Source organism: Frieseomelitta varia, unplaced genomic scaffold (assembly GCF_011392965.1).
Source record: "Frieseomelitta varia isolate USP_RPSP 00005682 unplaced genomic scaffold, Fvar_1.2 scaffold_252, whole genome shotgun sequence".
Classification (NCBI taxonomy): Eukaryota; Metazoa; Arthropoda; class Insecta; order Hymenoptera; family Apidae; genus Frieseomelitta; species Frieseomelitta varia.
Genome location: NW_025109982.1, coordinates 20,750 through 42,506, shown reverse-complemented (window position 1 = coordinate 42,506; position 21,757 = coordinate 20,750). Strand labels below are relative to the sequence as shown.

Below are 21,757 nucleotides of genomic sequence, written 5' to 3'. Positions count from 1 at the left end.
TTCGTTGTTTAACTTTCATTATTTAATCTTCGTTATTTGATATTTATTATTAGTAATTATATATTTTGTTATATTGATAATATTTTTATATAAACTACTAAAATTAATTACGGAGTTTTTATTTATTTGTAGTATTGTGATATTAATTTAAATTATCATCATAATTACTACATTCTTAAACAAGGAGCCCAATAGTGTGCGACAAAGACATACATATGTTTGCGACAGACAAGGAGAATGATAGTATGTGACAAAGACAATAATACAGATTAGTTCTACCTTTTCATCGCTACGTGGCGATGGTGTTTAGTATCCATGAATCGATTCAAATTTTCATTTACGAAAAAAAACTGATCAATCGGATTAATTTATGATTTTTCGCAAACTCTAACTTTCCTTCTTTGAAAAAAATTACATATTTGTATTGCATATAACTGTGATGAGATTACAGTAGCGTTATGTATTTTTCAGTCTAATAATAAAATTAATCCCGAAAATAACTGGCCGTTTGTAATATTGTATTAAATAATGGTTAAATACTTAATGAAAATAATATAATAATATAATAACATAATAATAATTATAATATATAATAATATAATATAATATAATAATATAATAATAATAATATAATAATAATTTAATTTATATCAAAATGAAATAGTAATCGCGAAAAAGATTTATCTTCCACGAACAAACAGAATTCCAATTAGAGAGACTCTTCTTTGCAAGTTGCAATTTATCATTCCAGATTTTTGGATAAGTACTTTTATCTTTAACTTACTTCTGGCCTACCGCGTTTCATAAGAATCCAATTACAATCAAGTTGGTGATCTGCTTGTATATGATATCTCCCATCAGTCCAGAATACGGCCTTATCCCAAGTGATGAGAGCCTCTCCTGCACTGCCGTAGAATCCAGTGATAAATTCTCTTCTCATATCACGGGGATCCAGGGAATCGCTCTAATCAATACAGAGACAGTGATACACATAATTATATGCATTTGTGATTGCGTTGTATCAAAACCGTTTCAGTAAGCTTACATACGTATTATTAATTTTATATTTAAGGGACAGGCAGCACTCATTATTCGTGAAAAACACTGCGATTATCACAGATTATTAAATGTTAACGTTAAATAAAATTAAATTAAATGAAGCTTACAAGATAGAGATAAGATACTAAGAATTTGGATCTTTATATAAATGTTCATTTTAATCTAAAAAGAATTGGGATTGGAATTAGGGGAAGCTTTGAAATTCTGCAAACTCGAAATCTCACGCAATTATTATATACCTCCAAAGGACCCTTGCGATCATAATAAACCAAGTTCATTGTCTGAAAATTTAAGGACATCGAGAGAGAATAATCGTAATAATCTTAATCTCTTACTGAAAATAAATTAAAAAATTTTTCCAACGTGTTCAAAGTGTTTTTAAAATAATTATAAAAATAATCTTTTGATAATTCATAGACGCAATATTAAGACAAATATTGAAACCTAATTTTTCATTTATTACTATGCGATTGTAATTACCTGATGCGCGTCGTCGGAAGTGACGATGTATCCATCAAGAGGTGGTACTTGTATAGAAGCAACTCTAGTCATTACTGATCTTAATTGTTTCAATCTTAATGTAGTATTCTGTCTATCGGCTGGTTGTTTGTGTGCTGTTGCTGGACAGTGGTATCTTTTTGCTCCATTATAATTCAGGAGTGGCTCGACGACTTCGTTTTGAAAATAGTATGCCTCTACCAGCCCTGCTGAAAACGACGATCTTTGTTAAAGTGAATTTTCATTTAAATTGATCAGAGATGTTTCCCTTATTATATGTTAAGATAATATACATAATATTAAATAGTATATTAAATTGTATGTTATATTTGTACACTGTACTTTTTATGTTAAGAATGTAAAAGATTTATTAGTGAATATGTATCCAACAATTTATGAAATTTGCAGGGTACGAAATATTTTTTATACTTTCAAATAGAAAATTAAAAAAAAAAATACTGAGTGGAAAATTCGTTGGAGGCGCCGGGTATCGATCCCGGTACCTCTCGCATGCTAAGCGAGCGCTCTACCATCTGAGCTACGCCCCCCGGTGAAGAACAAGTTCTTAAGGTTCAAGAAATATCTAGTTTACAACTATATAAATAAAATAATTTTTGCATCAACAATTTTATTTTTAAAACAATCGTCCATCGATAATATTCTGAATATAAAGAAGAATTGTTGACAATGAAATCTATTAAAGACATAATTATTATTATTATTACGCAACTTTAAATAAATTAATCTATTAAAGACATAATTATTATTATTATTACGCAACTTTAAATAAATTAAATTAAAAATAATTCTTAGAAATTTAATAAAAAATATCTTAAATTATACTACAGTAGACTGAGAAGATTAATTTTCGGAATGTTTGCTGATTTTTACACTTGCACACAAACAAAATTTACCGATTAACATAATGATTAACATAAGCGGAATGTGTATCGTTGAGGAAAAGATTGCCGCTTCAGATAATATATCTATATTTTCTCGAAGAAAGACGAGAAACGAGAAAGAAAGAGAAAAAAAGAGTGAAAAGTCGAGAATTAAATAAAAAAATAAATAAAATCGAGTGACTTTTATACACGTGATTAATTCAAAATAGAATGATCTATCCGACTATATGTAAATTGGATAATTTATGAAAAATCCAGAATATAATTAATTTAATTTAATAAACCAGAGATTGACTTATTTTAAATTTCCAGTCTCGATTATTAGCATGCATAATTTAAAACTCGTATGTTCAGTCCTATTCAAATTAATTAATGAGATTAACTTCTTCCTTATATAAATTTATAATCTTAAGTAATTACAATTTGTCATGTATACGCTCTTAACAATTTTTTAATTCTCCATATTTCACTTTATCCATGTCAGGTTCATTTTTAACTGGCTACAATGATTGTATTATGACAAATGTTATAAAAATTTTTTTTAAATATTTTGAATAATCATACTGCAATATCTTTGCATTTCGTATAATTATTCTCCATTTTGTTCTGAAACAATATTATAAGGTGCAATCCACGTTTCTGCAATTGTTTTCAAATTTTCTTCGCATCCTAAATATCAATTGTAACTAAGAACCATCGACACGCGCTGTGTAAAAATAGAGAAGAATGCTCGTGAAACGACACACGCATATCCTGTGGGAATCCAGAGGGTGTGCTGAGTGGTGTTTGTCCAGCAGGCAAACATCTAACCCGAGGAGGTTGTCCATTCCGAAATCCACGGTTTCGATCGGTTTCAACATCGTCTCTCATCATATTTTACGTTAATAATATTTCAGTCTCACCTCGTTTCTCCATACATCACTCGCAGACAATTCCTCGCGAATTGTTCAATCCAGCCTAATTATTTCGTTACATCGTATCATTAATACGTGGAACAGTGGAAATAGAGGCGGTTATATTTTATATTCGGAGAAAATCGATAGAACGCGAGACGTTGGAGAACCAAGGGGAAACTGTTTGCCGAGATTGTATCGTGTGCAAGGGGTAACCGGGTTACCAAATTGTTTAATTTAATAATTTAACGTAAATATCAAGTAATATTAAATATGTTACTAGGGTAGTAGAAGCGCGTGGTAGGTGAGTTTTACCCCGTTGTAACTTTACAATTTTCACCCCCGCGAGTTTTCCATCTCGCGCGCCGACGAGTAAACGCCCGCGCGTTATCAAACTTTTCCCTTGTATTTTCGATTACAGAACGGAGAACATTCTTATCTTACGGTTTGTCTCTCCATGTTTTTTTTTTTTTCGTCTTAAGGCCAATCTTAGACGAAATTATAAGACGCCTATCGCGTACGTGTTGATCGAATCGTAATCGTATGAGGATTTATCTGAGGACGTAGTAGTTATATTATGAATCTGAGCATTAAGGATTTGTATTTGACGAAATTACGAATGTTAAAATACTTTGATACGAATCTCATCTTTTTATAACATTACACTATTGGATAATGAAACGTTTCGATAGCATGTCATGTTATCTAATTTTTTTAATTAAATATTTATTATCAATGTATTGTGGCAGTTATTACGATTTTGATGTTTCGCGGTTTATGACGATTGACGTTCAATCAATTTTAAAAAAATATTCCGCTTCAAAATAAAATAATTACCAAACGTTGCAGATTTGCGATTATGAAAGATCTCGACGTATCACGTGTGGAAGATCGTGAGAGAAGACTCGGGAATATTATATAATTTTCGCGAAGCGTTCCTCCTAATGCCAGCTTCTGGAGCTACGCAAGCGTATCTAATTGCGAAATCCTCCACAATATAATGGCAATTCGGTTGAAAACAAATATTTAGCCAGCGCACGGACTCGTTCATTTTCCACGATAATTCCGGAAGCGTTTACGCTTCGGTCACAATAGAGGATGACTTGTCAGCGATCAGAAATAAATTCAGGATATCCGATGTTTTAGCTATACGAAAAATCATCGTCGTGGCTATTGTAATGATTGACGTACAGGGGAAAAAATATATGTAGTCGCGAAAAATCACGATTACGATTTCCATGGTTGCGCAACCATTAGTTTTCCGCGTGTGTCCTGCCTTTTTTTCAGTTGATACCTCGTATTCTCCGCAGAAATTTTCCAGGTATATAAGAGCTATATGTTACGCGTGCCGGCCACAAGTTCAAAATGTGGCTATACAGGTTCGTGCTTTATGGTCTCGTGCTTGTTTCGGCATGTGCTGACCAGGATGTGCAACTGGAGATTCCTCAGGGGATCCTGAAGGGATTGAAGACTGAAACTATTCTGCACAACAAGCCGTATTATAGTTTTAAGGGCATTCCCTACGCGAAACCGAATGTCGGCGCCGACAAATTTCGGGTAAGCGGAGATAATATTCGCGCAACTTCTTGTAATGGACGTTACTGTGCTTGCAGACATCCAGCAGCGTTTCGTTTCAGCTTTAATGACATTTGTTATTTCACAGAGTCATCGTTTGACGAAACAAAATTTAAATTTCTTTAAAATTAAAGAGTCTAGGAATTTCAATTGCAATTTGATAATACGTAATATTTTTAATATTCAACGAACGAGTAGCTATGTAAATGTTACAGAACGAATGAAAGTAAAGTGCCAAGTTGAAATTTGACATTTATGCCCGTAGTTTTAGGATCTGTAATGTGTAATTTACGCGTAATTGCAATTTTGCAATCTATAATCTATTTATGCAACAATATTTATATTCAACCTTCGAATTTAGAAAATTCAGAACATCTTTCGTGCGAAACACTAGAATTTGTAAAATATCTTCCAGCCACCGGAACCAGCCGACCCGTGGGAAGGTGTGTACGACGCGACGAAACATCGTTCCCCGTGTCCGTTTTATTGCATGATCAAAAAGGGTCTGATCGGTGAAGAAGATTGTCTTTATCTGAACGTTTACACGCCAGTTTTGGACAAGGAAGCTGGTAAGGCTGTTATGATATGGATATTCCCTGGTGGCTGGAACAGTGGCATGAGCGACGACGCTCTATTTGGACCAGATTTTCTGGTGGAGGACGATGTGGTGATTGTTACTTTCAACTTCAGGCTTGGAGCGCTTGGTAAATATAAGAAATTTCGTCGAAAATGCTTCATGACTTTCTTTTTGCAATAAATTCACAGTGTGGACGATATTTTGAACTTAGCTACTCTCCATTCTAGGATTCTTGAATACCCAAGATAAAAACGCTCCTGGAAATGCTGGGATGAAGGATCAAGTTATGGCGTTGAAATGGGTGAAGGATAATATACATTTCTTTGGCGGTTGTCCGAACAGAGTTACCATTTTTGGCGCCAGCTCTGGTGGTGCTTCTGTTCAGTACCATATGTTATCTCCCATGTCCGAAGGTAATGCAAATTCTTGACACGTAACATTACAGTATAAAACTTTTCTTCTTCGCATGTGTAATTTATTTAGTGATGGAAGCTGGTAGTAAAAATAAATTTTAATTATAATGTCGTAGGTTTATTCAGCGGAGTTATACAACAGAGTGGAACGATACTCAATCCGTGGGCGATAACTTATAATCCAAGAGAACAGGCCTTTATGTTGGGAGAGGCTCTTGGCATAAAAACGACAGATTCCGGAGAATTAGTTAAAAAATTGAGCGAGTTCCATGCCGAAAACATCATTGCAGCCACTAACGAAATAACGAAACACCAGGTGAAGTATCTGGTTAATGACAACGTTGAAATCCTCATTTCATTTTTCCTTCTATCGTCTTGCAATTTAGTAATTTTGTTCGAACAAACGTATTATTTCCTGTATTCGAAAACGAAAGACAAGAAACATTTGTTTAGACGTGGTAATTTAATAACGATTTCTTTCTAAGACAAAAAGAGTTTTAGATAGAGATAAAAAATGTTTAATTATCGTGTAATTATAGAATACGTTAAACGGACACATGCATATATTCGTTCCGTCCATCGAAGTCGACATGGGACAAGACATGTTCCTTCCAACAGATCCTTGGACCCTGTTAAAGTCTGGAAGGATCATGGACGTGCCTTTAATGTCTGGAATTGTCGTCGATGAATGCCTATTTATGGCGCAAGGTATGTAACATCCAAATTACGTCAACTAATAAAATCCTAATAACAATAAGGGTAAAATATTAAAATAAGGTGTATACATATAAGTTACATATCTAATAATTTTACAATAAGGGTAAAATATTAAAATATAGTGTATACATATAAGTTACATATCTAATAAAAGTGATCTAAGAAGAAGTATCTTTATATATTTACGATAAAATGTAAATAATATTCACATTTTTATATTTTTACGTGCGTAACTAAAGAATCTAAGAAATTTGTTTTATCTTTTGAACACAATCATAAGCACGCAGATATTATATGAATTTTGCAGGTAGCATAGATGGAATCGAGATGTTGAATACAGAGCCAGAGATATTCCTGCCAAATGATATGAATATCACCGATATGAATTACATGAAGGAAGTTGGACAGTGTCTAAAGAAGTTCTACTTTGGTGACAACCAAGTGTCAAAGGACCACTTAAGCGAATACACCAAGGTAATGGCAAATTTCATCGACGAGATTCTTTCTTAATTATTACTTTTTAAACACATGCGTATTTCATAGATGTTGAACGACATATACTTTAACGCTGGGGAGTTTTTGTCTCTCGATATCATGAGGAATCGAATTTCGTCTCCAATTTATGAGTATCTATTCTCTTACGAAGGACCAATTGGTTTCATGAAGAATCTCTTTGGTATTACCAATGGTAATGTACTTTCTCCCAGTTAACTATAAAACGTACTATCATCTTCTTTCATAATATTTAATAATTAATGATATTAATTTATTGTTTGACGCAGGTGTTGCACATGGCGATGAGATAAGTTACTTATTTTATTCCAATGCCTTTAAGAATTTACCAGAGCCAGGTTCCTCGGCAGAAAAAATGACAAATATCATAACCAAACTGTGGACGAATTTCGCGAAAGATAGGTTCGTAATATTTTTCTGTATTAATATTTCTAATTCAATTATATTTTTAACAATTACTAGTAAGATGTGTGTTTTATGTCAAATATTAGAGATCCAACCTCGATATTAGATGGAGATATCACGGTGAAATGGGAACCGATGGGCAGTGACAATAATTATCTTAACATTAATCAAGAATTAAAAATGGAAAAAGATCTAATGAAAGATCACCACGATTATTGGAAGATGAAATATAAAGATGCTATGCCATGATCATAACTTTGATCTATGTACATTATGTATGAGTAGATAGATATCACTTTTAATGTTCTGCTCAATATAATTATAGTCATAGATATAATGACAATATTAATTATAATTTAATCTAGAATATAACACATAACATAATGTCTATCTAATCTATTTTCTTTCAAGCTCCACCACATTACTCTCTTTATCATTAGAAATCTCTTCATTTTGACAATTGCTTTGGAACACTGTTCATATTTTTGTCCTTTGTAAATCATTTTGTTTTACAACAAATTGTAATCTGATGTTTTTAAAATAAATCAATCTTTCCAAAAATTAGTAAAAATCAGTACTAATTTGTTCACGATCTAATACGATGAAACTATGTACGATCGACTTAAAAAAAATGTAAAAATTATTTAAAATTAGGTGATTGATGCGTCCGTAGAAGTAATCGAGAATTTCAGTAGAAGTCGTGAAGAATCGTGCAGAGAAATAAACGAAAACTCGCAAGAGCCGTGCCATTGAAATATGTATGTACGTACGTATCTCTATATGTTCCGAAACGTACGCTTCAACACAGCTTTAAACTCGCTATGCTAATCCAGGAAAGCCTCACCAACACGTTTAAATATCTCCAGGCCATATTATCAAACTACGCTTTCCTACTTTCCATTCACTGAACACAACCATTCTGTGTTCTTCTCGTCTCGCCTCGTTCTTGGCTATTGGTTCACCACTCGTATTGCTGTCCTGTGACTACCAGGGTCACATGTGCTGTAGTAGGAACGTTCGTTCCTTTATTTGACCGGCGTTCACGAATCAATCGCCTGGCTAAACCCACGGCAGAGGCCATGGCACGAGGGCATTAAGTTAGCTTAAGAAACTCGAATATCGAGGCCAGTAGCAACTTAAAGATAATGTTATTTAAATTATCGAAATAAAACTCTTTCTGGTGGTGGCGTGAATTCCCGACAATGAAAAAATTATTCAATAATAATCGAAATTTTCGCAATTAGAAAACTGTAGGAGGATGACAATGGAAAGAGAAGGAGAGATAACGACGAAGGGAGAGATAACGACAATATGATCAACGCAAGGAAGATTATAAAAGAAAAGGGATGAAAAGGATGAAAAGAGAAAAGTGGAAATAATTAATAAGAGGAAGAAGCTGATGGAACGAAGGTGATGAAAGAGAACGATGGTAAAGAGGAAGAGGAGCTACAATGAAGGGAGAGAATGATAAATGGGAAGAGGAGTGATAATACGAAAGAGCAAGTTGAGATAGAAGAACGATAACGAGACAGAGGCGACACATCGTCGATAATAGGTGATGAAAAGAGAAAGAATGATAAACGAGGATTTATTTCTGTGAAATGACCGATGCTATTTCGCTTTCTTAGTCTACCACGTTGCCGTCGTTCGTCTACCATTTGTTCACCACTCACTTTTGTGCTTCGCTTGTGCCAGGAGCGCAGCAAAGCGAGGAGATCAAACACATCAGGCGAGGAGGTCAGACACATGTCGCGCGCGCGCGCGCACGTGTGTGTGTGTAGCGTAGCGTAAACGATCTCATTCATTCATGCGTCACGAGTTCACGAGTCATTGTTTTGGCGAAGAACGTGTGAAGCGAGAATCGATTACGATACTAACGAGGAACGTTGTGCGTCACTTAATGAGAATTATTTAGCAAGTTGATCTAACAATGTAACTTTGTTATTTAAATTTATCTAAATGCAAGAGGAAATGAATTTTATTATGTAAAACAATTATGTTTCCTTACAATGGTATAATTATATTATCTTTTCTTACAGTGGTGTAATTATATTATCTTTCTAAAGTTACAGACAATATCCATTTTAAATTTAAATTCGTATTAAAACAATTACTACGAGAATATCTTAAAATCGTTGCTCCATTGTCGATTAAATTCTATTTCAAATAACATTACTAATTAAATTGCATTAAAATACATAACATAGAGATCACATTAAGATGTAGAATTTCTCAGATACGTTACGTTTGATCACGAAAAAAATATAATTATTCGAAAAGTCAGGGTAACAATGAAGTTTCACTTGTTTCTGCAGTTGCGTTGATAATTTATACTACATGTTATCCGTCAGCATGTTATATTTTATGTTGCAAAGATCGGTTGATTTTCTAAGAAGAGTAGAGAGCCGAACGAGAATGAAACGTGTTGAGATACTTAAATTTACGCGCCGAGTCCTATCGCGAGAGTCATTCGATTTTATCGAGGGATGTAGAGCAATCGAATGACCTCGAGCCTGCGAGAACAGAGATGATCGAGATGCTGCGACGGTGGACCATTTCTCGAGATGATCTTCAACATCTCTTGATCCGGCTGTCATGCAGAGACAGCTGGTATTTATTTCATTTGGCACGATCTCTGGACCAGTTTGATTGCTCGAGTTATGCCACTTCTTCTTCTCTCTTCCTTCAGTCTCCCCTCGTTTCGCAATTGCGTTAAATGCGTGCTCTTAATTTTTACGGGGAACAAAGCTTGCCGCGATTTAAACAAATGAATCTTCACCTTTTCAGCGAGGAAACTTTTTAGTTTTCTTTAACAAAATTTACTTTCAAACAAGTTTCATTCAACACTTTTGTAATCTCTTTGTTTAAATTGCTTAATTATTTTCTTAATTATTCTTAAATTATATATTTCGCAAACACTTGTTGATGAATACAAGTTGATATTCTGTGCGTAATATTTTATAATTGAAGATACGACGTTCGGAATATTTAGAAAATGTAAAAAATATAGGAAATAAATGTTTACAATGATGGGTGCATGTTGACAATGTTCGTGGAATTTTCAAGTAGTATACAGTACAGAATCTAGGTCCGTCGAAGTCGCCTTTTTGTTTATCGCAAATAAACGCCATTCCTTTTTATCCTTCTGCAATTGCAAAGTAATTCATCTTTCGAAAGAAACATTCCACTCATACCGATGCATATACAATTGTGTAAAATCATACGAATTGAAGTTTCAATTCTCCGTCAATTTTAAAAATTGATGGTTTAACATATTGAACCATTTGATATTAAACAATTCATAATGAGAAGATTAACGAGCGTTATTTTTACGTTTTTTTACGCAGCGTTAAGTATGGCATCGTCAATGGAAGCCGTTTTCTTATTGAAGAAATAACTGTAAGCAAACTTATTAATGCGAACCGGACTAACTGATGGAATTAACCGGTATAAATAAACTGGAACATTAGAAAACGGGAAATGCAACAAAAAATGCGTTTTCCTTTCCATACCAGTAGAAATTCCTTAAGGTCGATGTTTCGTATTTGTTCGTCACTCACTTTCGTGTTTCCATCGTAATAGGATAGCATTTTAGTTAAAGAGGTTCACCGACAGTTATAGTAATTCAAGCTTCATATCTATCTGTATCTATGTATGTCTACGTACAGGCAATCTTTTCCTATCGTTGCACTTCAGGTTCTTGCATGGACAAATCACAATCCAATGAATTGTCCATTAATTTTCATATGAGGATGATGTTACTTGAAATTAATTCAACATCATCAACTGTTGATTAACAATTTTATTTTATAATTTGTGCATTGTTTGCAAGCGAACTTATTAATTACAAGTTCTTCTAGAACACAGCATAAAACGAAGGAATAAAGATAAATATTAAGAAGTTTCTCTCAACATATATTGTTTTGACTATTTCGTGAAAAATAAATTGTTAAGTTGACAATCGTAAATGACTAACAAAGAAGTGATTTATACGATTCTCTCCATTTAAAACAAATTGCCTAGTTGCTGCAAGGGAAGTTATTCCTTTTTTTTATGGAAGTATTTAATAAATTTAACAAAGCAACAAACTCGTATTCAAAGGGTTTTTATCAACGTACATTTTGCTCAAAAAAATATTTAACGAAAATCTTTAATGAAAAACCAATTTTCACGAAATAGCTAATGTAATTAATCACCACCTATTAATTGTAAAAAATTAATCATTGTAAGATAACAATAGACAAAGAAACTCGATTAAAAGAAGCAATCAGCGACTTACTCGATCGCTATGTCGAATTATCTATTAATTATCTCGCAGCATTAAAAGCCACTTAACACGCGCGGTCGGTTTCATTATAACGTACAATGTACAATACATATCTGCTTGCGCGTCGAGATGATCTTCAGCTTCTACGTATCAGGTATTTATAATGGAAAAGCCTCTAACATTTTATCTGACCTGACCACTTCTCTCGTCTCCTCTGGCTTCTTGTTCCGAATTTCGTGCATGCTACCTCTATCGACTCATTCGCTCTGCGGCCTCTTCGTGTTCGTTTCTCCTTTGCTCGAGCGTGTTATCGAGGCCTTCGAGGAAACGACGACCAATTTCATTCTACGCGCCGTTGTCTGCCGCGTTGTCTTATCACTTGTCCACAAGCTCGACGACAGACGAAAGAAGGAATGTTGGAATAGCGACTTATGTGCTGGAGAAAGTGTCGACGCGAAAAATCCTTCGATGTCCCTCTTCGTTCGACCATAGGAGGAACGTATGTATATATCGGCTTCGCGGTCAAACGGGCTTCGATTTGGGATGGCTCGAGGCTTTTTACAACAGGAGAACAGGAGGAGAAACGGGGTTGACTCTCGCGAGGGTTGTTTTTCTGCCGCGGTCTCCAATCTTTTATTATTTATTTCTTATCGGCCCCCCGAATTACTTCTTCGACCTTGCAATTATTTCCGAAGAATATTTCTTCGCGTGAGAGTTTCTTTCAGAAGCCACAAGCTTTGATCGAGTCTACTTCTTGCCAGTTTTTCTAATGCACGATTAACGTTCAGCTCTCGAGAAGTGAATTGCTTGTTTAGATAAGTATATCTTTCCTTTCATTGAGACGATTGGGATCTGTATATATTAATTTGCAGTACATTACGCATTGTACATTCTCAAATTATAATTTCTTTACAGATATATACTATGTATCTGATTAACATATTTCAAGCTTATCAACATTGAAGACGAAGTATTCCCTGTTCCGCAATGCAATAATTACCAAATAAGTATACAGAATGGATATTTATTTAAGACCAATTTCAGTTGTCAAGCCAATGAAAATTTACCATTACAATTTATTTATCAAGCTGTAAACAATTTAAAACCATCCCGAGATCAACGAACTGACGAAATTTTCTCTCAATTTCATGTTTCAATTTCATTCCAACAACATCGACAGTTTACCCATAGCCTTATGCGTCAGTATAATACCTAATCTTCCTCGTTACTAGTAAGTCTAAAATTACCTAAACAAATTGCAGAGTATAAAACAAGTATATATATACATATATATATATATATATATATATATATATATATATATATATATATATATATATGCATACATTGAAAAGACTGGGAGTGACACATTAACGGTGACAAACAGGGAGTTGCGGCGCGCCGGTGGCAGATATTGCAGCACGTGGGAATATGCGCGCGCGACGGGGGTGGCTGGCGCTGGCGCTGTCAGCCATCATCGGCAGAGATCGATAACCCGGGATTGGTGTGCGTGCACACGTTCGCGGCGTCGAAGGGAACACGAAAAAAAAGGTCGAAGGAAAAACGAAGAAGGAGACGCGCCGTAAAAAGACATCATAAATCGCGGCGGCCGATCCGCGACACCCCTCTCGCCACGCAACCCTCTCGTTCACCATACGATCCTGGCCGTAGTGAGACGGCCGGTTGCTTAAGTGGCCGATCCCTTCCTGTTCAAGGTCCCTCGCCTGTCTCCAGGTGTTCGCCCGTCGAAAGTCCGCCCGAGAAAAAGATGCTCGCGGAGGTTTTTATCGGCTCCTTTCGAGGGACGAAGCGTCGCCGTTGCCCGCCACCCTACCAGGCGAGCATCCGTCGATGGAGCTCGCCTCTGCAGCCGACGTACAGCTACTGGAAGGGGACCTCGACCTGGCATGCGCCTCGCCGACGAGGAGGGTGAAACCACCCTGCGGTTCCACAGAGCTTCTGCTCTCTGCGGTATCGACCACCGGCCCGCCATGTTTGCGGTCTCGCGTAAACATGGACGCTGGATTGTACGTCGGTCTTCTTATTTTTCTCGGTGGTTTCATCTTAAGGATCCTTGATCTTTGATCGCTTTGATTGCTTTCGCGACATTTGACAACAGCGTTCGTTTTGGAAGTTTTTGGGAACTGTAAGACACGCGAATGGGAATTATTGTATTAATTGTTACGTTAGGCTGAAGTAATTAGGTATGATGTAGGGTACTTATTGTTAGATATATAACACTGTGGAAGATGTTTATAATTGTTTTAAGAGGATTTACTCGTAGATTATTTTCGGACGGAAGGGGGGGAGGGGGGAGGTTTAATTGATATTTGAGAAAGATTTTGAGTAGTTTCTTGAATGACGAGAGTGCGCGAGTGAACTTGAATCTTAATCTTATCTGCAGATCCATTGAAAGGCAGGCGAGAAGAAAGCGAGGATTATTGGAAACTAATACGACAAGGAGGTTTGCCGATGGCATTACCTTTCGAACAGGGTTACAGGATCATTCATAGGAGTAGTGGCCCTCTAACAAAAAGATACATCGACATTATTAAAACAATTGTAACTCAACAAATTAATACTCAGTATCTCCGTAATCTTTTAATAATTTTATTATCCCCGATGCAAACGATACTCTTACCACGTTAAAAACATCCATATGAAACCGCCCCAAATATAACAGTAAATTTACCAATGTATAATAAAAATAATAAAACGAAAATTAACGAAATAAAAAAATCTTCGACCTAAACATCTTAACTTAATATATTTTCAATAGCATAACAATAATTAATGTTAATACAAAATAACGTAAAATTTATGAAAAGATACGGAGAATATCGCGCATGCGACCGCCTGCCAACAATCTGTCTACTGTCTCTCTCTCTTTCTTTTCGAGCTAAAGAAAAAAAAAAAAGTTATTAAAAAAACCGCAATTAATTCCTCTGTTCCCCAGCGATTCCACGTGTGTTTCACGCTCGATCGGCCGAAGACGCGGTCGTCGTAAGATAAACGACGACAAATATCTTGAGAGAACTTGGAGTATCGAGAGTTCATCAAACGAACGGGGGTGCGTATCGACGAGTTCGATAGCCAATAAATACAGGGTGCTCGACGATCGGGAATAGGAATTCCCGATTGGTTCGCGGAACCGGGATGCATACGCGTACTAGAGGTTTCGTTTCTCGTGGTCGACCAGCGGGAGTAATCGATAAATCGAACGCGACCGCTCGCACGCCCGGTGGAAACTCGACCGGAAACGGAGCAGGCTGTCATCGTTCGCAGAAGGTCTGGCCAATATTTTCGATAATCGTTCCTATCGGTTTTCAATGGCTCGTGCACGGATGCCACACCAGGAAATAAATTCAGCCGCGCCTCGAGAACGGCGTGGTAAATCAGACGAAGTGTGTTACCTTTCGTCTGATGCCTTACGGTTTGCACGAGTCGCACACTTTGTATTTATTGGAAAACAAGGGCGGTTCGGTAGCAGGATAACACGAGATCGTAGGGGGTAATTTTCAACCCCCAAGGAGGGTGGCTGCTCCCGTTAGATTCATTCAACGAGTCACGAAACAGTCATCGACTGGTCGCTGCTTTATACGTCCTGCTCCCTTGCACGGGTTTCGCCCAGCTGGCTTCTGAACTTTGCCGGCTACAGGTGGTCCGATCCTGATGGCCGAGGGAAACCCTACGAGGATTGTGTGTGTACGTCTAGTATGTGTTCCGCCATTGTGTCGTTACTTTCAACAGAAAAATAATGTACAGAAATAATTTAGTCAAGATTGGATATTTCTTTCAGGTCTTTTTTTGAATTTCAGAAGAGATAATTGCAACTTGTAGTTACAACACCCTATTTTTTTCACACGTATCTATGTATAAGAACAAAAATAATAAAGAAGCAAAAATGTTTTTGCTTTTAATACAATGACAAATGTATCTCGATGTTCTTCTAAAGAAGAATGTACTTGTATCTACTGATCGAGGTTTGAAATCTTGTTATCAGTTTCTCCGTGTAAGTGAATTTAGTAGATAATTTATCTAAATTCTACCAAGAAATAGTGAAAAAAAAAAAAATATATATATATATATATATATATATATATAATGATTTTTTCGAATTCTGATATCTACAGTTTGACTACAAATTACAATTTGGAATTTTCCTTTAAAATCTCATACAAATCCGATCTTCATTTCCTACAAATCCCAAGAAAGGAAACTAACGTCGTTCAGTTAAAATTGGATTATTTAACACGGACGAAGATCTATTCAAATTTTTTCAATAAAAATAACGTTGCACGAGCATCGAACATCGACCATCAAACTCTGGCATCCACCGTGAACGTAGCTCGAGGGAAAACAGCGTCGATCCGGTATCGTTTTGGTGGATCTAAAGACCGATGACGGAAACTAAACGTTTCTTTGATCTTAAAAAGCAAACGAGGAATGCCAAACAGATTAAATGACGGTAAGGAGGTGGCTTGTACACGTTGCCGTGATATTAGAGAAGTATCAACATCGCGGGTGTTTATTCTCGTTCGCTTCAATGAATTAATGTTCGATCATGACGTCGCATCGCGAACGGAAGGGCGAGCCACCTCCAAATAAATGCGAATAAGTGGCAGGAAGGGGTGGGAACGGTGCCATTCATGGAAAGAAATGGGTTAGAACAGAAGAGACACGCGACTATTAGGAACCTAGAAGCTTCGAACAACGAGTCTGACCGTGATTTCGATCGGTGCCATGGTTACGTACGGATCGATACGTACTGTTAAACATTTAAAGTTTCGTAGAGTCAACGATGAGACAATAATACTTATATGTTCCACCATTTTTATTAAATTTATTGACATCAACGATCGTGTATTATTATTATTATTATTATTATTATTATTATTATTATTATACTTTATATACAGTTTATTTTTATACTGGACAATAGATAAATGTTGTAAAAGAAATGTGTAGTTGTATAAGTGAGAGTGTAATCCTTTATAATTTATTGTATTTGTTAAACGCGTTAAATGTGCTAATGTTGGTGGTAATTTTTTTGTCAGACATGCGAACTCGAATATAATTTATTTTTACGTAAAATGTTTGTAAACGTTGTAGTTAGTAATAATAATGAGAATGTGGTTCTATTATATAATTCGTTGCATTTGTTAAATACGTTAACGTCTATTTTTACCTATTTTTTTCATCGGGTGTTCTGACTCTGCATAATTTGATTTTTTCACCGAGTGACGAATGTTTGTAAATTTTACGCGGTTAATAAAAATGGCGGGAGGGAGGCGACGAGGGAATTTTGCAAAATTCCAGACGGGAGGTGGGTCTAACGATGCAGATGCTCGTTCGTTATGGCCATTGCAGTTTTGTACGCTTGGCAACGACGTTTGCAACAAATCGTTGTAAACAAAGTAAAGTTTGCAATTACACAGGAAAACAGAAGGTACAGCGATGTATTACCGATAAGCTGGCCGCGTTACATTTGTAAAGTTCACCTACTCGACGCGTGCTAACCTGATACGCGGTGCGACATTTTGTATTTTAAAAAAAAGCTCAATTATCGAACCGCGTGATTGTTCGACCCGCTTTCATTAACCTCTCACTCGATAATACAATTTATTGGAGCCCGATTGCGAGGGAGAAAGCCTCCTGCATTAATTACAATAACCTACCGCTCGATACTCATTAAATACACACGTTTCTCATATTAAAATCGAATAAATTGTACGCTCATGTTAAAATATTGTGATAAACAAGTGAAAGTATTATTAACAACATATTCAAAGAATGATAAGATAAATGTAAGTAGGCAATAAACATAAATAGAATGTTAGATCACTTGATTTTCTGGTGCTCCAAAATTTTGTGTAATTAAGAATGAATGTTCTTTTTAAAGTTAATTTCAAAACTCCAAAAAAAAAAAAGAAAGAAAAAAAAGAGAAAAGACAATGATTTTAAATACAGAGTCGCTGTGTATCAATATTTTATAATTTATATTTAAGTATACGTACGTATAATTCAATGAAAAATTATTTCATGCCACAGCAACTCAGAGATATTGATATCAAAACGTAATTTAATTATTAAAAACATATACCATTATTCACACGGAGAAAACAGTGATTTTAACATAAATAATAAAATATCCGTGATAACTAAATGAGAAGTTGATATTTTTGGACAGTGACAGTCACACAATTTAATTTTACCCATGAAAAAACACATTCTATCTACGTTAAATGAAATCCATATGAATTATCATATGCACATCGAGAGGTGCACACTTCTCGAATGTTTCTTACGCGTGCATTATTTCATAATAATCTATCTCTTTCATCGTTATTCATGCACCCGACTTTACACACGTGCGTGCTACGTATAAAGGAACCCATTCATCTTGCCTCTCCCGTTGTCAATGACCATTTTTTGCTTACAGATATTGGATAAGTGACAGCGTGAGGTAACAGGGACGTATGTGGCGTGAAGAAGCTGGTGTCTGGTGACGAGGCGTAGTTGTTGCGAACATTAATTAGGGTGGAACAATAGAGAACGAGAATTTTTATCAGGGAAGCATCAGTTAAAGGAGATCGAGGCGTGGGAGTAGCATTACGTGCGACGCCGGCAAAATCGAATGTTCGTGCCTCCGATGAATGGACGGACCGTATCGTCAGTGCTTTTTTTTTTTTCTTTTGCTCCATCATTTTTCTTGACGTAAGAATATTGCGTTAATTAGTCTCCAGTACAATCGTATTTTACGTTTAACCGATATTGGAAGTTATTTTACATTCTTCTCGATCTCTGGTGGATTGCTCGACAATATGCGTATGCATATTTTTTTTTTGTTTTTTTTGTAATAATTTTAAATACCTATTTTAATATCGTATGCAATAAAGTATACGCAGTAATGGATCTTCTTTTGCAACAGAATTTTCATGTTTGAAATTTAATTGTATATAAATTGGACGTAATATGAACGTGCAAGTTGTGAAAAATATTACCTATTTAATTACGGGCTATTAACGTACCGATACAATTACAACAGACGTTGCGTTTCGATCTTTTTACCTTTAAAAGAGAGCACGTCTCGATTGAATTTTATTCCGGCTTGTAATTTGATTCGATCAAATAACAAAAAGTAAAAATTAATGTAATTCGTTGCGTGTTGAAGACGATAGGACTTGAAAGGGGTATTAAAGTGTTCTAAGGACAGGAAAGATCGAAGGGCCTGAGGGGCAATGCGTGGCCTTACCAAGGAATCAGCCCCCTTAGGGAGTGTTCAAAGGGCCCGACTGCTTCTTATGTGTTTCACATATAAATACACATGGCTGCAAGACGCACGTACGCACGCTTTATTACGTACAGTATCGATTAAGAGTTTGCGACAGCAAACTTTTTCTCACATTTAACCATTGCAAATAGTCAAAAAATATATAGTCAGTTCGACTGGATAAAAAATTATTCTTCAAGTTCAACATAAAGTAACAATTAAACACAACATGTACTCACACATCGAACTTTCCTCTTGACTTTCTCTCGCATGATACTATGTCTTTTAGACTTTTCAACCAAGATATCACATAATAGACTTTTTAATTAAAACAAAAATTATTGCAGTAATTTCTCAATTACCGTATCTTAGTTACAAGACTGCCACTATTTTAGATCTACTTCGATGTTCAACATTCTCTCTTGATATTTCATTCGATACCAAATATTAGCCAATCCTAATCAATTATTATTTTCTATTCCATAGATATGAAGTCTACATATTAAATTGTAATAATTTATAAATAATTCTGAATTTCTCGTTCTCAAGTATCGATGCCGATTGATCGACGGACATTATCGATTATTGAATTTTTGCGGCAAAGTAAATCCCAACGGACCTGATTAAACTTTCTGGTTGATTCGCGTCCGAAAGGTTTTAGTTGGCACTGTACGCTTGCACGTGGCACCACCATAATTTTACCACGCTTTGCAGACTGGTTAGGCTCACGCACTGCTGCACGAACGTGAGTTATCGGGGAAGCATGATCTCCGCCTTGCTCCTGTGGCTCCTTTACTCCTTTTTGGTGGCGAGGCCAAAGCCTGACTGCGGTCCAACTGTGCAAGGGACGCATAAACAACGAGTATCCTCGAGGAGACTACGTCAGACAACATCCGTTTCCTCGAAATTATTTTCTCGCACGCGCGTCCAATATCCTTTCGTGGAAGTTTTAACTTTAAAGTTACCGGGTCCGATCGAATTCATCTCTTTTTATAATTTTAATATATACGTGGCTGGTTTTGGACCTCTACTTAAATCCAAGATTGTCTACTTGATCAGCAACGTTTCGAATTAAAAAGTAGTTGCAAAAGTAACAGAGGAGAAAGAAGGCAATTTTTATTGGATTAAATTCAATTTTTGGAATCCCGAATTTTTAGGGAAATACGTGATTGCGCCTAATTTATTTTAGTTAACTCTTTGTAATAACAATCCAAAGTTAACAATGCTGACAATTTAATAACAGTTGATACTTCCCGAATGAATATTTCTTCAGATCCCATAGCATTTTTCTACTTTCGTTGACTATATTTTATTTGATAAACTATATCCACACTTGAGATCGTTCAATATTATAACAATGTATATATCAATATATGTAATATCTTCTCACCTTTGAAAATTGGAACATGAGTTAAGTTGATAAATTGAATCGAACGTTAACATTATATTTAATTTTCTTCCGATTCTCGCCGAGTTTACTATTTTTTCTTAGTCCTTGAAATATTGTTTATTACTGAGAAACTTCACTTCAATTTTTCTCAAACAGAAAGAGAGAGAGAGAGTGATCTACAGATCGAAAAACTTTGCGAATATATTGTAATTATGGCCATATAAAATAAATAATAAAATCGAGCGCACATCGAGCGCAACGTCTCTATCCCAGGAAACGCATTTCCATTCACGACAGGTATACGCGACACGCACATTACGTCATCTTATCTATACACGCATTATTAGGGTTGCAGAACGTGTTCGCTATTCCATTGTGTGACATTGCACGTAGCATTTCGCAGGGTGTGCGTGTTCCCTTGCCAAGGGGGACGTTCGCTTGTGGATACGTGGCACGCGTATATACGTACGATAAAGGGTGGTAAATTTTGAAACGTTGAACAAAGAAAAAACATGCGGGGCAATAGGAGAACACGAGGCAAAAGGGGGTTGCACGAAGCCACCGGAACAATGATCTTTTTCAGTGTCACTTTATTCGACCCAAAGTTGGTCAAACGAGGAATGGATTATTTATTCCTACGTTTAAAACACAAATTACTCGACAACAAATGCATATTAAAGATAGATGTATCAAAAGATTTGCTTTTTTTAACGTGTCACGTATAAAATTTTCAGGGGTAATTGTTCGAACGAAAGAAAGTTGAATGCTTGATAGACTATTGGTTTGAATAATGAATTTTGGATGTTAATCATGTTCCTGTGAGACGTACGATTAAATGAGAACGAGTTGGAAGGAGGAAAGTGTTTTATGGAGCTTCGTAACGTAATACTTTAGTGGTCATGTAAAGTGTTCTTTGTGAAGGACGCTTGACCGCATCCGAACAATGGCTCTGAGAACATAGATCAGGGTAGAAACCAGGATCACAGAAGTCTGCGGGGGTGGATGGTGCTTCGTATGAAACCATTATCTTTTTACTATAATCCGTATGTTATAAAAATTGAAATTGTCTATTTAAATTTCTTAAGTGTTGACATTAATGAACGATTGAAGAAAAATAGATAGACTATTCAATGAAATATTTGTCAATTGTCAATGTCTATTTAAAGGATCTAGAAATGTCGATATTTTGTCAAATTATCAACAAGTTTGCTCTATTGTAGAAAAGGATCACAACTACTCAAATACTTTCGTTGTTTATGTAACATTATTTGACCA

At 35.7% G+C, this 21,757-nt stretch overlaps 2 protein-coding genes and 1 non-coding gene across 7 annotated transcripts in view; 1 reads left to right on the top strand and 2 right to left on the bottom strand.

The window, feature by feature from the left end:
• LOC122528561 (xaa-Pro aminopeptidase ApepP-like) overlaps nt 1–21,757 on the bottom strand; it is a 40,102-nt gene that overhangs the window by 4,962 nt on the left and 13,383 nt on the right. For 3 of the 5 annotated variants that reach the window (XM_043653836.1, XM_043653834.1, XM_043653835.1), the window contains 2 exons: nt 1,540–1,763; nt 785–964 (listed from right to left, as the gene is read on the bottom strand). In XM_043653836.1, coding sequence (XP_043509771.1) covers nt 785–964; nt 1,540–1,763 — 404 coding nt within the window. Of the gene's footprint in view, nt 1–784; nt 965–1,539; nt 1,767–21,757 lie in introns of all 5 variants that reach the window. The other 2 variants (XM_043653833.1, XM_043653832.1) reach the window with 1 other exon arrangement.
• Trnaa-agc lies at nt 2,033–2,105 on the bottom strand. The gene has a single exon. It is a non-coding gene; the product is annotated as a tRNA-Ala (tRNA).
• Nucleotides 4,686–8,107, top strand: LOC122528564 (esterase FE4-like). Its single transcript, XM_043653839.1, has 9 exons — nt 4,686–4,909; nt 5,343–5,631; nt 5,732–5,917; nt 6,034–6,233; nt 6,457–6,625; nt 6,942–7,108; nt 7,178–7,322; nt 7,417–7,549; nt 7,639–8,107. The coding sequence occupies exons 1-9, from the start codon at nt 4,718–4,720 to the stop codon at nt 7,799–7,801; spliced, it is 1,644 nt and encodes a 547-aa protein (XP_043509774.1). The 5' UTR covers nt 4,686–4,717; the 3' UTR covers nt 7,802–8,107.

Bases quoted from the DNA above. Each gene is read 5' to 3' on its own strand.
- LOC122528564 (XM_043653839.1), top strand. From the start codon at position 4,718: ATGTGGCTATACAGGTTCGTGCTTTATGGTCTCGTGCTTGTTTCGGCA. The intron at 4,910-5,342 runs GTAAGCGGAGAT...AATATCTTCCAG, and splicing joins TCGGCGCCGACAAATTTCGG to CCACCGGAACCAGCCGACCC. The intron at 5,632-5,731 runs GTAAATATAAGA...TCTCCATTCTAG, and splicing joins CTTCAGGCTTGGAGCGCTTG to GATTCTTGAATACCCAAGAT.